The following is a 19817-nucleotide window of genomic DNA, read 5'->3' on the forward strand; positions in this document are numbered from 1 at the left end:
CACATTAATCTGATCCTCAGACTTGTGATCATTGGCGCGGCATACAGAAACCCGTTTTCTACTTCACTCTGTTATCTGCCACTTGGGTTGCCGCTGCCGTGGTCCATTTCTACATGCGATTATAGTAGTTGTGACTGTCACAACTACAGTTGGTGAGTATTATTTCTCCCCCCTCCCTTGCTCTGTAGCTATAAGGGTAAGACCCTATTGCGCTTTATCTTCCACAGCTTTTTTCTCCTTATCCCTCTCTGAAACACCCTGCAAGACCTAGTTCTTGAGAGCAGGGTCGTTCCACAGCATGTCTACCGACCAGCACCGGAATTCTGTGCACTTAACACTTGCTGGTCGATACCCCAGTTTGTGACTGGATTTTGGAAACTGCCAAAGACACCTTATCCTTGTCGTCATATCTGAGGCCAAGGACAGATAGAGCACAGTCCTCCGCCCCAAACACAGAGGAATCGGAAGGCAAGGAAAAAACCCATGATTGTGGGTCACCACTCGGTAGGGAAACCACTATGCTAACTTCCTGAGCCTCACTCCCAACTCCCAGAGGATAGAAGACGCAGGCGGAAGCACAGCTTGCATGTCTCCCGGAAGGAGACAAACTGACTGTGATCTCCCGAAAACTGCTCAAGAAGCATCAGTATGGGTTCTGGAGCACCAACCACTACTGCACTGGAAGAGGTGACTGGGCTTGTAGCTTCATTGTCCCCTTAAGCTCCACTTCCTGGAGTGTCAACTCCTACAGCTGTTTTGTAAGACCGGTAACGCAATCCATGAGGAAAATTTCAGGAGACTGAATATTATGTCAGTGTAACTGGAGCCGGGACCCCTTAACTGCCCCTCAGAATAAGGACCCTATGCTGTCTCTTATCCCAGAGGTAAGCTTAATTTAATTTTTAATTTAATTTTTTTATTTATATAGTGCCAACTTATTCGGCTTGATGGTAGCCAGGTTTGGACCACCAGAGTGACCCTAACTCCCGTCTGAACTCTGATCTAACACCCCCTCTCACCCACCCCAAGAGGGGGCTGGGAGTGTAGACGCAATCCCCACAAATGCAACAGACAGAGGAAGAACCAAAACACATGCACACTGCAATCAGACACATGGGAGAGACAATACGTGCCCAGGAAGAAATAAAACAGAGGGAACAAATAAACTATCAACAGGGATCTTTGCACACCACACAGGAAAGCAGACGACAGCTCAACACGCTCTTGATCGCTACAACAGGGACCGCCGATATCGCTGAAGTAACGCTGAGCTATATTCATCAAGGAGCAACTGGATCCAATACCTTTATAAAGAGTGAAGGTGGCTGTGAGTGGTCAAAGTAGCCTGAGTTCCTGCAGTTAAAAAAGCCATCTGGAATTAATTCCTGCTGAACTCGAGAGCAGTGAAGCTAAAACAGCCAACGCCCGAGTCAGGCTAAGCAACTAATAGACTTTAGATTGCCAGACTCTGTGGTGTGAATAGAGTTTGTAGCTGCCATGACATCTAGCGAGTACAAAGCTGAACACCGCATGACACTTAGTTCGAAGGAAAAGGTGCGGAAATGAATGGCATAATGATCTACGGTGAGAATTCCCTGGCGAAGTCTAAGGAGCAAAGATGCTGCAGCGAAAACTCAACCTGGTTCATTGAATACCTTGCGGAAGGCCCCCCGAAAGCCTTGCAGGTCCAAGACTACAGGATCACTTCTCTCCCATGTTAGATTGATCCAATCAAGGACCTCACCAGTCATGTGTGAATCATAAAGGGCACTTTGGCCCACTCTGAAACAAACTGATTAGACAAAAGTTAAAGATGCAAGTAGTACTGATTTATGAATCCCCCGCAGTGCTTGGGGTCACGGTCAAACTGCAGAGGAGCAGACAGATGAGGACCAAAGCTTGGCGCTGGATATGCTGCCAGGGCGGCTACTATAGCCAGGATAGGATCAAGTGGAGATGTTGTCATGGCTTGCAAGCAGGTGTCTACTGACTGCAAGTAGGTCAGGATCTGGTCTTGTTTTAGTTGACGGGCCATGTCTTGCTGCATACCTGCAAGCTGAGAAGTACTGGAGCCAGAAAGATCAATGGCATGGGCAAACAGTTATGCTCGCAAGTACGAGCATGAGTGGACTCAATGGATCTCCACATCGGCTTAACTAGTAGGGCCATAACTAAGCGACTACCTTGTCTTCATTAGAGTTTCTGATGATGAGGATAGGCTGTTGCTGAAATGTAGCCGCCAGGTCCTACTGTAAGAAGTCCCAATACTGTGACAGCTGGTCCCAGTGGTCGGAGATTAGATACGGACAGTCACTGATGACAGGTGCAGATCATAAAGCTAGTGTAGGGAGGTGCAGCAGATACAGCTGCTACAACAGGTACAGCAGATATGGCAGGTCAGGATGGCACAGCTCTGGTATAGATGCAGCAGGTACGGTAGGCACTGCTGGTATAGGTCTAGCACGTAGAGTAGGCACAGCGGATACTAGGATACAGACGTGTTAGCATACATAGCATAAATTTCAGCAACCTGAATGTGACCTGACAACTAGCATCATGTCTCTAAGGATAGACCATTTTTCTCAGGCACTTCCCATAGCGGGAGGATGCCTTAAATACCTAGTGCCTCTCAGGCTATGGCTGAGAGGCACTTCCAGGTTATAGCACACTGGCTTTTTAAGAATAGATGTGCACACTCTCAGTGCACTCCCAGGAGACCTGTGTGGCGTCTGCAGGCCCTGGGAGAAGATTGCATGGACTGAGGACATCAAAGCCACCAATGGGTGGCCGGGGGAGGGTACGTGTGCCAGTGTTTCCACCAGGGAAAGTGGGCAGGTTAGTGCTGGGATGCTGTTAACTGTGTTACAAGCTATTTTATAAATTATATCCTTAAATTTATGTACATTAAAAGTAATTTTTTATTCTTGGCAGATGACCGTACCAGGAGTTTAGAAGCACAACTGACATCTTCAATTTTTAAATCAGATCTTGTTATCACACAAGATATAACTGAAGTAAATGACACTTTTCCAGATATACCATCATCTCTTCACAGCAAAGATCTATCATCTGATTCTTTTAAACAAGTCTTACCTATTGATTTATCACAGACTGTTAAGAAAAAAAAATGTCACAAAAGAGGCATTAAAAATGAAAGTGCTCTTACTGCAAAGAAGCCAGTTTCAACTTCAGAATATCGAAAAAGCCATAAAAATATTCACACAGGGGACAAAAGAGTTTCTTCTGAGTCTGTTAGTTACCAGAGAACTCACACAAGGGAGAAGCCTTTTTCATGTTCAGAATGTGGGAAATGTTTTGCATATAAATCACAATTGGCTACACATCAGAGAACTCACACTGGGGAGAAGCCATATTCATGTTCAGAATGTGAGAAATGTTTTGCAGATAATTCACATTTGGTTAACCATCAGAGAACTCATACGGGGGAGAAGCCATATTTATGCTCAGAATGTGGGAAACGTTTTAACCAAAAATCACATCTTGACTTGCATCACAGAAGTCACACAGGGGAGAAGCCATATTCCTGTTCAGAATGTGGGAAATGTTTTGCGTATCAATGCAATTTTGTTAAACATCAGAGAACTCACACAGGGGAGAAGCCATATTCCTGTTCAGAATGTGGGAAATGTTTTGCATATAAATCACAATTGGTTAAACATAAGAGAACTCACACGGTTGAGAAGCTAAATTCATGTTCAGAATGTGGGAAATGTTTTGCACATAAATCACTTTTGGTTAACCATCAGAGAACTCACACAGGGGAGAAGCCATATTCATGTTCAGAATGTGGGAAATGTTTTGCAGATAAATCTATTTTGGCTAAACATCATATAACTCACACAGGGGAGAAGCCATATTTATGTTCAGAATGTGGCAGATGTTTTGCATATAAATCAGTTTTGGTTAAACATCAGAGAACTCATACAGGGGAGAAGCCATATTCATGTTCAGAATGTGGGAAATGTTTTGCAGATAAATCATTTTTGGTTAAACATCAAAAAACTCACACGGGTGAGAAGCCATATTCATGTTCAGAATGTGGGAAATGTTTTATCCAAAAGTCAAATCTTAACTTACATCAGAAAACTCACACAGGGGAGAAGCCTTTTTCATGTTCAGAATGTGGGAAATGTTTTAACAAAAAATCAAATCTTGACTTGCATCAGAAAACTCACACAGGGGAGAAGCCTTTTTCATGTTCAGAATGTGGTAAATGTTTTAACAGAAAATCAAATCTTGACTTGCATCAAAGAAGTCATACAGGGGAGAAGCCATTTTCATGTTCAGAATGTGGGAAATGTTTTGCATATAAATCACTTTTTGTTAAACATCAGAGAACTCACACAGGGGAGAATCCTTTTTCATGTTCAGAATGTGGCAAAGATTTTGCACAAAAATCAAAACTTGCCAAACACCAAAGAATTCACACAGGGGAGAAACCTTTGCCATTGTTACGGCAATCGGCCAAGCCACATGCCCAATGAATGCTTCGTCGACAGGAGGAAGTCAGAGTCAGCCTTCACAGTGCTTTGGTTCACCAGCTGAGCAAGTGCCTGGGGGTCATATTTATTGAAAAGCTTTAACATGTAAGTGAATGTATCCCAATATACATTTGTCAATCTTTTATCTCTATCGCATACTGATTGGTTACTCCCCTGTTTATCATTTATACTGATTGGTTTATCTGGAATATCACGTAAATCAGAGACCACCTGATCCAGGTGGACACCAAGATAATATTCTTGGCATTCTGCATGTTCCAAGATGGTCTTTATCTTGTTCTTACATAGTCTAAGGACTTTTTAATATCATCTTACCGTATTTTCTGGCGTAGAAGACGACTGGGCATATAAGACAACCCCCAACTTTTCCAGTTAAAATATAGAGTTTAGGATATATTTTATATACTCGAGTGTAAGCCGACCCGAGTAATATCCCCATTGTATAGTGATGTCCCCTGCAGTAATGTTCCCAGTGTTTAATAATGTCCCCTGCTGTAATGTGCCGATTGTATAGTCATGTGCTCCTACCGGTCCCCATCTTGTCCCCGCCATGCCGTTTACACACAATAAAAGATATTCTCACCTCTCCTCCGTGCCCACGGTTCCTCCAGCTGTTTCTTGCAGTCTGCAGGCACATAGCCTCCTCCATGATTGCATGAACGGAGCTGCCGCTGCAGGCTGTCATTATGGCCTTTCTACAGTTGAATGCTTTACGGAGCCACAAAGCATTCAACTGTAGTAAAGTCATGACAGCGGCGGCGACCCTGTATATTGGACACGATCATGGAGGAGCGCTTCTTGGGGACTGCAGACACATAGACCCCTCCATTATTGCATCCAATACACAGGGCTGCCGCTGCTGTCATGGGTTTACTGCAGTTGAATGCTTTGTGGCGCCGTAAAGCATTCAACTGTAGTAAAGCCATGACGACATCCTGCAGTGGCCGCTCGGAAGCTATCAGGGCGGGGTCTGTAAGCCTGGAAGAAACAGCTGGAGGCACCGCGGGCACGGAGGAGAGGTGAGAATATCTTTTATTGTGTGTACGACGGCACCGTGCACCGCCGTATAGGACGATACCTGGTGTATAAGACGACCCCCGACTTTTGAGAAGATTTTCAGGGGTTAAAAACTAGTCTTATACGCCGGAAAATATGGTATGTACTTGTGGAACATGCAGAGTTATGCCTAATCAAACCATATGCATCAGGTGTCAATCTCACAGATAAGGTATGGTACATTTTTCAATGTACCATCACTTAATATATTATTTTATATTTAAAAGCACATTACACTGAATATGGCCTTCACACAAGTCTGAATGTTATTCAGACTGTTAAGCCCGCTTTACACGTTGCAATATATTTTACAATCCGTCGTTGGGGTCAAGTTGTAAGTGACGCACATCCGGCATCGTTCGTGACGTATTTGCATGTGACACCTACGTGCGATCAAGATTGAATGTATAAACGGTGATCGCAAACACATCGTATCTTTGTCTAGAATTGAACGTTTTGTTGATCGAATCTACTCAATTGCAGCGTGTGACATCCCTCATACGATGGTTTCCTCCCATAATCAGGACGTCATACTGTGAAGTGGTTGTGTCGTATCTTGCGGTGCTGATACGCCCATCGTATAATTGGTTGAAATTGTGCACACATGCGTTTGGAAATGATCTCTATAAATAGTTTAACTCAATCTCATTTAGTTGCAGCCTGTATGTATGTGTGATTTGATATTGATTGTCCTTGTGCACAACAGAGTTCTACTTTGGAATTCTGTCTCGTGTGTATAATTAATCAATTAAATGAAAAAATGCGTTAACGACATGTATGCTTGGAGAGAAATAAGGGAGTATACTTGCGATCACATTTGCATATATTTGAGGAAAAAAAAAAGAAAACAGTTACGTCACTGAACACATAATCACACGAAACAAACACATAATTGTACAACTTAACACAATACGAACGCACGTCTGACACCAAATAAACGACCTACGTGCGATCTCAAAAGGTTGCATATGCAACCGGGGCGTGTCACATCGCAAATGCGATTGTACAACTAATTGCAACGTGTAAAGCAGGCTTTAGGTGTAGCAAATTCAAACAATAATTATAATAATAGCAACAATCTCATCTTATGAGCCAGATTTCTGGAACACCGTGTTCAGAATGAGGGAAATATTTTACACATAAATGGCATCTTTTTAAACATCACAAAACTCACAAGGGTTGAAGCCATTATCATACCACGAAAGTGAGAAATGTTTTACTTGAAAATCATAATTTGTTGACCACTAAGAAAAATTCTCATGGGTGGAAACCAAATATAATATTTTTTTTTGGGGGGGGTGGAATAATTTTTATTACATTTTTCAGTGAAGAATTCACAGGTACATAAAAGTATTGTATAAAACGAATATTGTCTTAAAAGTTGAAAAAAGCATTGTAAAAAGTCTTGTCAACATTGATACTGAAATAACATTAAATAGTAGAGAAGCATTGACTGCTTTTGAGAATCAATCAAAAGAAATATTTTACTAGTAAAGTATCAACATTCAATACAAATTAAGTAATTGTGTTAAGAATTAAGTAAGAAGGGTAAGGGTAAGAATTAAGTAACCTAAAATACTTAATTCAGCCGTTTCATAGACCTAGATACGTGGTTTAGTTGATGTAGCCTAACATACATATTTATGAATGCTTTTGTTTCCTACTAGCACACACGCACACACACACACACACACACATGCCTTGCAAAAATTTTCGGCACCCTTGAATTTTTCAACCTTTTCCCACATTTCAGGCTTCAAACTTAAAGATAGAAATTTTAATGTTATGGTGAAGAATCAATAAAAAGTGGGACACAATTGTGAAGTTGAACGAAATTTATTGCTTATTTTAAACTTTTGTAAAAAAGAATAAACTGAAAATTGGGGTGTGCAATATTATTCGGCCCCTTAACTTTCAGTGCAGCAAACTCAATCCAGAAGTTCATTGATGATCTCTGAATGATCCATTGTTGTCCTAAATGACTGTTTTTGATAAATATAAGCCACCTGTGTGTAATCTAGTCTCCGTATAAATGCACCTGTTCTGTGATAGTCTCAGTGTTCTGTTTAAATCACAGAGAGCAGCATGAAGACCAAGGAACACAACTGGCAGGTCAGTGATACTGTTGTGGAGAAGTTTTTAAAGCTGGATTTGGTTGCAAAAAGATTTCCACAACTTTAAACATCCCAAGAAGCACTGTGCAAGCGATCATATTGAAGTCTAAGGCGTATCATACCACTGCAAATCTACCAAGACCTGTCCTTCCCTCAAAAATGTCATCTCAAACAAGAAGACTGATCAGAGATGCAACCAATAGGCCCATGATCACTCTTGATGAACTGTAGAGATCTACAGCTGAGGTGGGAGAGTCTGTCCATAGGACAACAATCAGTTGTACACTGTACAAATCTGGCCTTTATGGAAGAGTGGCAAGAAAAAAGCCATTTCTCAAAGATATCCATAAAAAGTGTTGTTTAAAGTTTGCTTCAAGCCACTTGGGAGACACACCAAACATGTGGAAGAAGGTGCTCTGGTCAGATGAAACCAAAATCGAATTATTTGGGCACAATGCCAAACGATATGTTTGGCGTAAAAGCAACACAGCTCATCACCCTCCCCAATGTCAAAAACATGGTGGCATCATCATGGTTTGGGCCTGCTTTTCTTCAGGGACAGGGAAGATGGTTAAAATTGATGGGAAGATGCATGGAGCCAAATACAGGACCATTCTTGAAGAAAACCTGTTGGAATCTGTAAAAGACCTGAAACTGGGATGGAGATTTGTCTTTCAAAAAGACAATGATCCAAAACATAAAGCAAAATCTACAATTGAATTGTTCACAAATAAACGTATCCAGGTTTTAGAATGGCCAAGTCAAAGTCCAGACCTGAATCCAATCAAGAATCTGAGGAAAGAGCTGAAAACTGCTGTTCACAAACGCTCTCCATCCAATCTCACTGAGCTCGAGTTGCTTGCAAAGGAAGGAAGGGCAAGAATTTCAGTCTCTCGATGTGCAAAACTGATAGAGACATACCCTAAGCGACTGGCAGCTGTAATCGCAGAAAAAGGTGGCGCTACAAATCATTCACTTTAAAGGGGACGAATATTATTGCACGCCCCAATTTTCAGTTTATTGTTTTTTATAAAAATTTCGTTCAACTTCACAATTGTGTCCCACTTGTTGATTCTTTACCATAAAATTTAAATTTTTTATCTTCATGTATATATATAATATAAAAAATAAATTTATTTAATGATATTCCCTAATATAATATGTAATCACATGTAGCTTAAAGATGGCTTCTATATCCTGGACGACATCCAAGATGATGAGTACATGGAAGAATATTCAAAGTTTGGACTAACCAATCCAATAGAGACTTTGCAAATTGCTACGTGCCCTGAGCCCAACCTGCGATACTTGATTGGACTATATTTTGTCTACACCCTTTTCTCCTCTGGAACTATAAAAGTTTTGTGAACAATAAACGAGCAGAATTTGTTTGGCGTCTGTCATGAGAGGAAGCTCATAACCGATTTATAGTCTTATTCTTTCTCATGTGCACACATGACCTAAAAGGGTAGTCAGATCTTAAGAGACCCTTTGTCGTCTCACCTCGACAGCTGTGAATGAAAGTAACATACTCCCTTATAAAGCATCAGCATTAATAAGAGAAAGATTTAGACATTAAGAGAGAGAACAAAAATGGAGAAATAGAGAAAAGAAGAGAAAGGATGGGGAAAGGGCAAATAAAAAAATGTGGGAAATTTAAGAAAGCCAGGTGGAAAACTGGGAGCTCTCCTTAAATGATGACCAAGAGAACCAAATTTTGACACGCTCGTCCCAGCTATCATGGTCATGTGCCATAAGGGATTCCATTCATTCAAGATGGTTCAATTCCAGAATCCATTCCCCAACAGTAGGAGGGATAGGGGTTTTCCAGCATCAAGGAATCATAAACGGGATGCTGAGAGGAAGAAACACCGGGTACTCTTCTTTACAGATGAGATCTTGCCAGGGATTAGAGAAAAAAGTGCAATCTCAGGGGACGGTACTAAATGGATACATGTGGTTAGGAAATGTCAAAAATAGAGATCCAGAATACATGTGACCAGGAAATAAATGTCAAAAATAGAGATCCAGAATATTTGTAGAAGGTGACAGGGCCACCATATGTGAGTCATGGTGCTAACACCTGAGCCACACATCCAGCACAGGTCTGAGACTGCTGGGAAGATTTTGTGGAGGAATTTAGGGCATCTATACGAACGAGTCAGAATCTTAAAATTATTTTCCTGGTTAAAACGGTATTGACTTTTATGAGTTAGACTGAGGAGTTTGGGGCAACCTGACTCAGACATGGTAATTGCAGTTCTTCTTGCCAGGAGTGCAGGTAGCCAGGTGGAGCACCAATGTAGACATCAGAGAGAATGCTATAAAGTTGGGAAATAAGATGGGAGGTCAACAGTAACAAAGATTCAAAAAGGTATGGGGAGACCAAACTCGAGACACTACTATGAAGAAAGGTCTTCATTTGTAGAGATTGCAACCAGGAAAGGGAAATCTCTAGGCCGATTCCCTGCAAGGCAGCCAAAGAAGGAAATCTGGAAAAAAGATCTACCACCTGCCCCAGTCTGTCCCAATTTGAGGAGTGCCAACACAACAATGAATCTCCCTTCATGGCAGGAGCCAAAACGGGATTGTCAAAAAGAGGACAGATGGGACCATTTTCATGAGGAAGATCAGGCCTCTTGTGTAATCTGTCCCAGAACATTTGGAAGGAGTTAGAGGTTGAAAGTCCAGAATGGCAGGTTGCTAGATGGGGATGTCTAAGGTAAGGAGGACATAGGGGAGGAGAAATCGATTTTTCAACTGTGATCCACTGTTTGATCGACTCATTGAATCCTCTCCAGTCTAAAATCTGACAGAAGGATCGCCTGATAATAACGCTCAAGATTGGGCAGCTCTACACCCCCTGTAGATTTAAGAAACAGAAGAGAAAAATCAGCTCACCGAGTTGCTATGATCCGCTGTATATCCAGGGCTGCGCACGGAGGGCTAGGCTGCCATAGAAGAATCAGGGAAGAAAAATTTCCAGCGCGGTCCAAAATGTCTTGTAAAAAATCATCTTTATTCATAAATCCATAAAATAGGAGTTTACAGGCGGTCAGCAGGATATTGCATAGATATTATTCAGACCCCACAAAGCTACGCGCTTCGACGTGAGTCTTAATCATGCTCTGGGGAGGAAGGGATGTCGGCTTCCTATATCGTATAACACACACCCTCCCAAATTAAAAACACATGTTTTCATCAAGGAAACTTTCACAATAGAACACATCACATTATATAGGTATATGCACTGCGGTTTTTCCATAGTGAAAAAGAAGAAAAAAGGAGAAGAAAGAATGAAAGAAGAAAAGACTGAGAATGAAAGTAACAGAAAAGAAGGATGAGAATGAAAAGGAGAAAAGAAAAAAGAAAGAAAAATGGAAAAATACTAGTGAAGGAATGGAGGGAGTTAAAAATAAATGGTTAAAAAACATATCATATATAATTATTATAGTATAATCATATAATACACTGATGCATGATTATATAGAACAATCACTAAATAGTCATAGTGGAAAAAATCAGATCCATGTGGATATCTTTCATCACTTATTGATATTCCATATAAGAAAGCATCAGTAAATTCGACCCCTATCTATATGCATAGTGAGGGAAAGAGGGAGAGAATAGGAGAGAAAAATTTCTCCTTGTTCAATTATAATTATAATCCCGAAGGATCTATAAAAAGTGGCAATACCAGTACATAAACTATGCCCGTAAGATCAATATAAGAGGCCTTGTATAGATAAATAATGGTTACTTAGCAAAAATTGATATTAATTAATTAGTTATATGATCTACATTCCAATATATTTTTCATCAGTATCGCTTTTTCATCCTCACTAATTTTTTATCTATTATTAATTATTATTATCTAAGAAGCTGATATCAAGATAAACATTATTGAAAAATTTATCCCACAATAGTATCAATTATGGTTATATAGTGTATCAACTACCATAAATATAAATACCATTAAGGGTGAAGTTTTTTTGTGAGGGAAAAAGAGAAGAATATATATATATATATCCATGTGTCCATTAACCAATGAGATGCATATAGAAGAATCCTTCAGCCATTAAATATTTTGTAACTCATAGATCTAACTACTACATCAAATTTATTATGGTAGATTAACATTAGATTATAATAATAATTACTGTATATCAATTATAATCCAATTGTTGATTATGGTTCTAAATATTAATATAATTCATTATCATCATTAGTTGTCATCTGAGAAACTCAGGAGAGGGGAAAAAATGGCAAGAAGAAAAAGAAAGGGAATGATTATCGTGAAGGTTAATAGTGTAAGATAAGGTCTTGTCGATAATTCATCCCGTATGGTATTCTACTCTCCAGGGTGAGGATCCAATATGTTTCCCTATTAAGGAGTTTCCTCCTATGATCCCCACCCCGGATCGGTCTGAAGACCTTTTCGATACCTGTAAATTTAAAGTCGTGCAGATCCCCTCCATGTACCGTTTGGAAGTGACGGGAAGCCGCTGATACAGACACAGCTTGTGGATTAGTCGCATCTAATAAGTGGCGTCTTATTCTAGTCTTCAATGGCCCCACTGTACATCCTGTGTACTGGAGTTTACATGCATCGCGATGTGTCTGTATCAGCGGCTTCCCGTCACTTCCAAACGGTACATGGAGGGGATCTGCACGACTTTAAATTTACAGGTATCGAAAAGGTCTTCAGACCGATCCGGGGTGGGGATCATAGGAGGAAACTCCTTAATAGGGAAACATATTGGATCCTCACCCTGGAGAGTAGAATACCATATGGGATGAATTATCGACAAGACCTTATCTTACACTATTAACCTTCATGATAATCATTCCCTTTCTTTTTCTTCTTGCCATTTTTTCCCCTCTCCTGAGTTTCTCAGATGACAACTAATGATGATAATGAATTATATTAATATTTAGAACCATAATCAACAATTGGATTATAATTGATATACAGTAATTATTATTATAATCTAATGTTAATCTACCATAATAAATTTGATGTAGTAGTTAGATCTATGAGTTACAAAATATTTAATGGCTGAAGGATTCTTCTATATGCATCTCATTGGTTAATGGACACATGGATATATATATATATTCTTCTCTTTTTCCCTCACAAAAAAACTTCACCCTTAATGGTATTTATATTTATGGTAGTTGATACACTATATAACCATAATTGATACTATTGTGGGATAAATTTTTCAATAATGTTTATCTTGATATCAGCTTCTTAGATAATAATAATTAATAATAGATAAAAAAGCGATACTGATGAAAAATATATTGGAATGTAGATCATATAACTAATTAATTAATATCAATTTTTGCTAAGTAACCATTATTTATCTATACAAGGCCTCTTATATTGATCTTACGGGCATAGTTTATGTACTGGTATTGCCACTTTTTATAGATCCTTCGGGATTATAATTATAATTGAACAAGGAGAAATTTTTCTCTCCTATTCTCTCCCTCTTTCCCTCACTATGCATATAGATAGGGGTCTAATTTACCGATGCTTTCTTATATGGAATATCAATAAGTGATGAAAGATATCCACATGGATCTGATTTTTTCCACTATGACTATTTAGTGATTGTTCTATATAATCATGCATCAGTGTATTATATGATTATACTATAATAATTATATATGATATGTTTTTTAACCATTTATTTTTAACTCCCTCCATTCCTTCACTAGTATTTTTCCATTTTTCTTTCTTTTTTCTTTTCTCCTTTTCATTCTCATCCTTTTTTTCTGTTACCTTCATTCTCAGTCTTTTCTTCTTTCATTCTTTCTTCTCCTTTTTTCTTCTTTTTCACTATGGAAAAACCGCAGTGCATATACCTATATAATGTGATGTGTTCTATTGTGAAAGTTTCCTTGATGAAAACATGTGTTTTTAATTTGGGAGGGTGTGTGTTATACGATATAGGAAGCCGACATCCCTTCCTCCCCAGAGCATGATTAAGACTCATGTCGAAACGCGTAGCTTTGTGGGGTCTGAATAATATCTATGCAATATCCTGCTGACCGCCTGTAAACTCCTATTTTATGGATTTATGAATAAAGATGATTTTTTACAAGACATTTTGGACCGCGCTGGAAATTTTTCTTCCCTGATTCTTCTATGGCAGCCTAGCCCTCCGTGCGCAGCCCTGGATATACAGCGGATCATAGCAACTCGGTGAGCTGATTTTTCTCTTCTGTTTCTTGGATTAATTGGCTTCTTGCTCCCGAGAGGATAACGCTTCACTGCTATTCATATATTTGTTGGACTTTTCACTACCCCATTATGTCGGCTTCTGACCCCAACTATATGCATGATGCAGAGGATTATTCATCTAGAATGAACAAAGTGGCACAAATCTTTAACAGTACTGCACATATACCACCAGCTGAAAAAGATGTATTTCAAGAATTTTTTATTGATTTAGAGCGCAATATGATTAAGGAACTCAAAATTTGGTGGGACTCCACATCATAGAAATCATATTTGGAAAAAAGCATGATTCCTAGGGGACTGCGCATAAAGAAATTTGCTTCATCTAAATACAATGATGAATTTAATACCACCTGGAATAATATATTGACTGATTGTTCATTGAAACTGATGGCATTAATAGTAAAACAGGAAGAGACAGAATTGGTTAAAATTAAAAACAACATTTCCAATATCAAAGACTCTCTTACCAAAATGAATCACCCTGATGAATTTAAAGTGGCATACATGAAAATAGAAGCCAAACTGGATAAACTTGAAACCAATATTATGGATCTAAAAAAGAAAAAATTCACACGGGATACAGAGGATTATGCTAAAAATGAGGTCTATAGTTACAACAATAGACCACGCTCCATTCTAAGGAGAAAACGCTACTCCTCTTACAACAGGGTGATTTTCGACCATACAGATAATGAACAAACTACCTCGAATGCCTCTACCTCAGAAGATATATCAGACATCTCTGCCTCCTCAAATGACATCTCTTTTGTCACAACGAGATCTAAATCATATAAAAATAAGAATAAGAACTTTAATTTCTCCTATAACAAACAAGGAGCTTCAAAAAACGACAAAGGCGGGCAGGCAGAAAGCACAAGAGGAGCCCGAAAATATTAGAACCTGAGGATGTCCCTATTTGGAACTTGTCTGCCTATATCCTATCTGAAAATCAGATTTCTCTACTCAGTAAAGGTCTTGGTTTTTCACCCAACACCAATTTTGATGTTTTTCATACTATTCTAGATTTAAACAAATTTGCCAGGAACATTACGCTCAAAAGACATTTCTATAATGAAGCTGATAATGTCACACTGAAAGCAACAGTCCTTGATGTCCCACAAGATGTTGTTTCTTTTCCTCTTTTCCATGAGCAAAGAGCTCTAATGGATTTACGTATACTACAATCAGAACAGAATGGGACTTTGAACTCTGAGGAAATTAGATCTAAAATACAACTGTCTAATCAAGCATTTTATCCAGTGCAATCGCGACCTATGATACTGGATACCTTTCAGGAGTTAATAGTTCAGGATTTAACGGAGTTGAGCAGAACACTCGCCCCACACAGAGATAACCTTACAAAAGGGGAAAGAATCGCACTTTCTGAACTACTGCATAGTACACAGGTGGTGGTCAGACAGGCAGATAAAGGTGGGGCGATTGTTCTGCTTGATGCTGGTTTATACAGAAAATTGACACTTGTGGATTTACAGGATGTTGAGACCTATGTATTACTACAGAATGATCCTACTGATCACTACAACAATTTAATGTTAAAACTTTTGGAGGAGGGTGTTTGCATGGGAGCCATCGATAGTAAAACAAAGGATAATTTATTTGTTCCATTTCCAATTGTTCCAATATACCACTCGCTACCAAAAATACACAAAAATACATTTCCACCTCCCCTTAGACCCATAGTTTCGGGAATAGGGTCTTTGGGGGAAAAATTGGGTGGATGGGTGGATCAATTTTTACAACCCCTTGTATACAATATTCCCGGTTTCATTAAGGACACAAAGGAGATTGTTAAAGCACTGGATAATTTTCAGTGGCAAGAAAACTATCGATGGCTCTCATGTGATGTAGTATCTTTGTACCCATCAATACCTCATCATATTGCTTTAAGATCACTATCACAACATTTAGATAGATTTAGTAATTATGAGATTGAATTGAGGAATTTCATATTGATGGCTACCCAGTATCTTTTGGAACACAATTACTTTTCATTTGACGGACAGTATTATTTACAGTGCAGGGGGGTCAGTATGGGAGCTCGCTTCTCCCCCTCGCTGGCAAATATTGTCATGGCGAGGTGGGAGGAGCAGTTCCTGTACGGTGATGCCAACCCATTCAGCAGCAGTATCCTGTGGTATGGCAGATACCTGGATGACATGCTGCTGATATGGGTCGGGACACCAGAGGAAATTGTATTGTTTTCTGATTATATCAACAATAATCAATTTAATTTAAAATTTACAACAGAAACTCATATATCCAGAATCAATTTTCTGGATATAACTCTGTCAGTTGATGATACAAAACATTTGACAGTAACACCTTACAGAAAAATTACAGCTTGTAACTCCATACTGACTGCTAACTCCTGCCATACTCCGCACACCAAATTAAATATACCCATTGGAGAACTTATCCGTACAAAGAGAAACTGTAGTGATCACAGGCAATACTTGACAAAGGAGAAAAAAGTTTGTGATAGATTGACAAATAGAGGTTACCAAAATTGGAAATTAAACAGGACAAAAAATATAGTAGCAAAAATGGATAGAAAGGATTTATTATTTAAATAGAAAAAAAGGAATGATCTATATTCCAATAATGTATCATTTGTAACAGCCTACAGTAATCAATTTCCTCTTATTACCAATATAATAAAGAAATACTTACCTATTCTTAATGAGGATTATAAACTAAAAAATATAATCAAGACCGGAGTGGGATTTATTGCAAAAAAAGCCCCTACATTGGGTAATCTTCTGTCCCCTAGCCTATTCACTAGTGCAGAGAAAAAATCATCACAAAATTGGCTCAATCTAAAAGGTTTTTTTAAATGTGGGGCGACCAAGTGTAAGGCTTGCTCCTATGCACAAAAAAATCGCACATTTAAATCAAATAAAAACCTAAAAGAACACACAATCAATCAATTTATTAATTGCAATACAACCCATGTAGTATACCTCATTTCATGCGATGCATGTAAACTCCAGTACACAGGATGTACAGTGGGGCCATTGAAGACTAGAATAAGACGCCACTTATTAGATGCGACTAATCCACAAGCTGTGTCTGTATCAGCGGCTTCCCGTCACTTCCAAACGGTACATGGAGGGGATCTGCACGACTTTAAATTTACAGGTATCGAAAAGGTCTTCAGACCGATCCGGGGTGGGGATCATAGGAGGAAACTCCTTAATAGGGAAACATATTGGATCCTCACCCTGGAGAGTAGAATACCATATGGGATGAATTATCGACAAGACCTTATCTTACACTATTAACCTTCATGATAATCATTCCCTTTCTTTTTCTTCTTGCCATTTTTTCCCCTCTCCTGAGTTTCTCAGATGACAACTAATGATGATAATGAATTATATTAATATTTAGAACCATAATCAACAATTGGATTATAATTGATATACAGTAATTATTATTATAATCTAATGTTAATCTACCATAATAAATTTGATGTAGTAGTTAGATCTCTGAGTTACAAAATATTTAATGGCTGAAGAATTCTTCTATATGCATCTCATTGGTTAATGGACACATGGATATATATATATATAATCTTCTCTTTTTCCCTCACAAAAAGACTTCACCCTTAATGGTATTTATATTTATGGTAGTTGATACACTATATAACCATAATTGATACTATTGTGGGATAAATTTTTCAATAATGTTTATCTTGATATCAGCTTCTTAGATAATAATAATTAATAATAGATAAAAAATTAGTGAGGATGAAAAAGCGATACTGATGAAAAATATATTGGAATGTAGATCATATAACTAATTAATTAATATCAATTTTTGCTAAGTAACCATTATTTATCTATACAAGGCCTCTTATATTGATCTTACGGGCATAGTTTATGTACTGGTATTGCCACTTTTTATAGATCCTTCGGGATTATAATTATAATTGAACAAGGAGAAATTTTTCTCTCCTATTCTCTCCCTCTTTCCCTCACTATGCATATAGATAGGGGTCGAATTTACTGATGCTTTCTTATATGGAATATCAATAAGTGATGAAAGATATCCACATGGATCTGATTTTTTCCACTATGACTATTTAGTGATTGTTCTATATAATCATGCATCAGTGTATTATATGATTATACTATAATAATTATATATGATATGTTTTTTAACCATTTATTTTTATCTCCCTCCATTCCTTCACTAGTATTTTTCCATTTTTCTTTCTTTTTTCTTTTCTTCTTTTCATTCTCATCCTTCTTTTCTGTTACTTTCATTCTCAGTCTTTTCTTCTTTCATTCTTTCTTCTCCTTTTTTCTTCTTTTTCACTATGGAAAAACCGCAGTGCATATACCTATATAATGTGATGTGTTCTATTGTGAAAGTTTCCTTGATGAAAACATGTGTTTTTAATTTGGGAGGGTGTGTGTTATACGATATAGGAAGCCGACATCCCTTCCTCCCCAGAGCATGATTAAGACTCACGTCGAAACGCGTAGCTTTGTGGGGTCTGAATAATATCTATGCAATATCCTGCTGACCGCCTGTAAACTCCTATTTTATGGATTTATGAATAAAGATGATTTTTTACAAGACATTTTGGACCGCGCTGGAAATTTTTCTTCCCTGTAGATTTAGGTTTAGATATTATGTCAACCTTAATCCTGGGCCTACGAGATCTGCAAACAAATTTGTTAAAAGCATTTTGAAGATTCTTGAAATAGAACTTGACACTTGGGAATGATCATGGTATTTCAGGTCTGCAAGGGTATGTTGATAGAGCACCAAATAGTTGAGACCAAAAATATCAGCAGGATTGGCGATCACCCCCACTCCCAAGTACTTGATGGCTTTCGAAGGCCATTTGAAGGGGAATGATGGTTGGAGTCAATCGACTAATGTGTTCAGAAGGGAAATATTAAGTGCTTCTGTTTTGGAGATGTTTACTTTGAAATTTGAAACTGCGCCAAACCACTCAAGCTCTTTAGTTAGGGCTGGAAAAGAAATGCTCGGGTTGGTCAAATATAATACCAGGTCATCTGCATATAGGGCCAGCTTGACATTCCCTTCTATCTGTGTGCCCATAATGTCAAGGGAATTGCGTTTTGCCAAGTGCTCCATAGTTCTATAGAGAAGAGGGGAAAGAGGTCAACACTGCTTAGTCCCATTAGAAATTGTAAGGGAAGATATAAAGTGGTATTGTTAATTCTTATACAGGCAGTAGGAATAAGATATAGCGACATAATTTTGAGTAGTATAAGCTCTTTAATACTCAATTGAGTCAGAGCTGAATGGAGTAAAGTCCAATTTGAACATTTGAAATCCTGCATCAATCGAAAGATGGTTTTACTTGAAAATTTTGATTTGTTGACCACCAAGAATAATTTGCACAGGGATATTTATATATTCACTATATAGACAAGGGTATTCCATCCCTCCCCCCAAAAATACCCAACATTCCTCCTCTCTCTTCCTAACTCATACTTTCAGTGATCTGTCATTCATTAGTTACTTTCAGCGCACAATCTCCATGTCTGAACATCGTCTGAAACTTCTCTATACTACATTAATAAACATGTTCACACAAATTTCCATTTCCATCTACGGTCCATTCCTTCTTTGTGCCAGTACCTGTTTTTGCCTTTGTGGCTGGGCCACGGATCCCAGTGATTCTGAGATTGTTTTCTTGTGACATTTTTTTTTGAGCTTTTAATTTTTATGCCCTTAACCCTTTAACGACCCATGATGTACTGGGTACGTCATGGATCGTGTGCGGTTAATCCCCACCCCCTGCTGTGGGCAGGCGGTGATCCGCGCACATATCAGCTGTTTTCAACAGCTGACATGTGTGCCTGCTAGTCG

The 19817-nt window shown here is 38.6% G+C and overlaps 1 protein-coding gene across 1 annotated transcript in view; it reads left to right on the top strand.

Annotated features, from left to right (window-relative positions):
- Positions 1 to 19817, top strand: part of LOC142312348 (uncharacterized) — a 166639-nt gene that overhangs the window by 45310 nt on the left and 101512 nt on the right. The window contains exon 5 of the mRNA XM_075351285.1: positions 2932 to 4465. Coding sequence (XP_075207400.1) covers positions 2932 to 4465 — 1534 coding nt within the window. The remainder of the gene's footprint in view (positions 1 to 2931; positions 4466 to 19817) is intronic.

Source organism: Anomaloglossus baeobatrachus, chromosome 5 (genome assembly GCF_048569485.1).
Source record: "Anomaloglossus baeobatrachus isolate aAnoBae1 chromosome 5, aAnoBae1.hap1, whole genome shotgun sequence".
NCBI classification, from domain to species: domain Eukaryota; kingdom Metazoa; phylum Chordata; class Amphibia; order Anura; family Aromobatidae; genus Anomaloglossus; species Anomaloglossus baeobatrachus.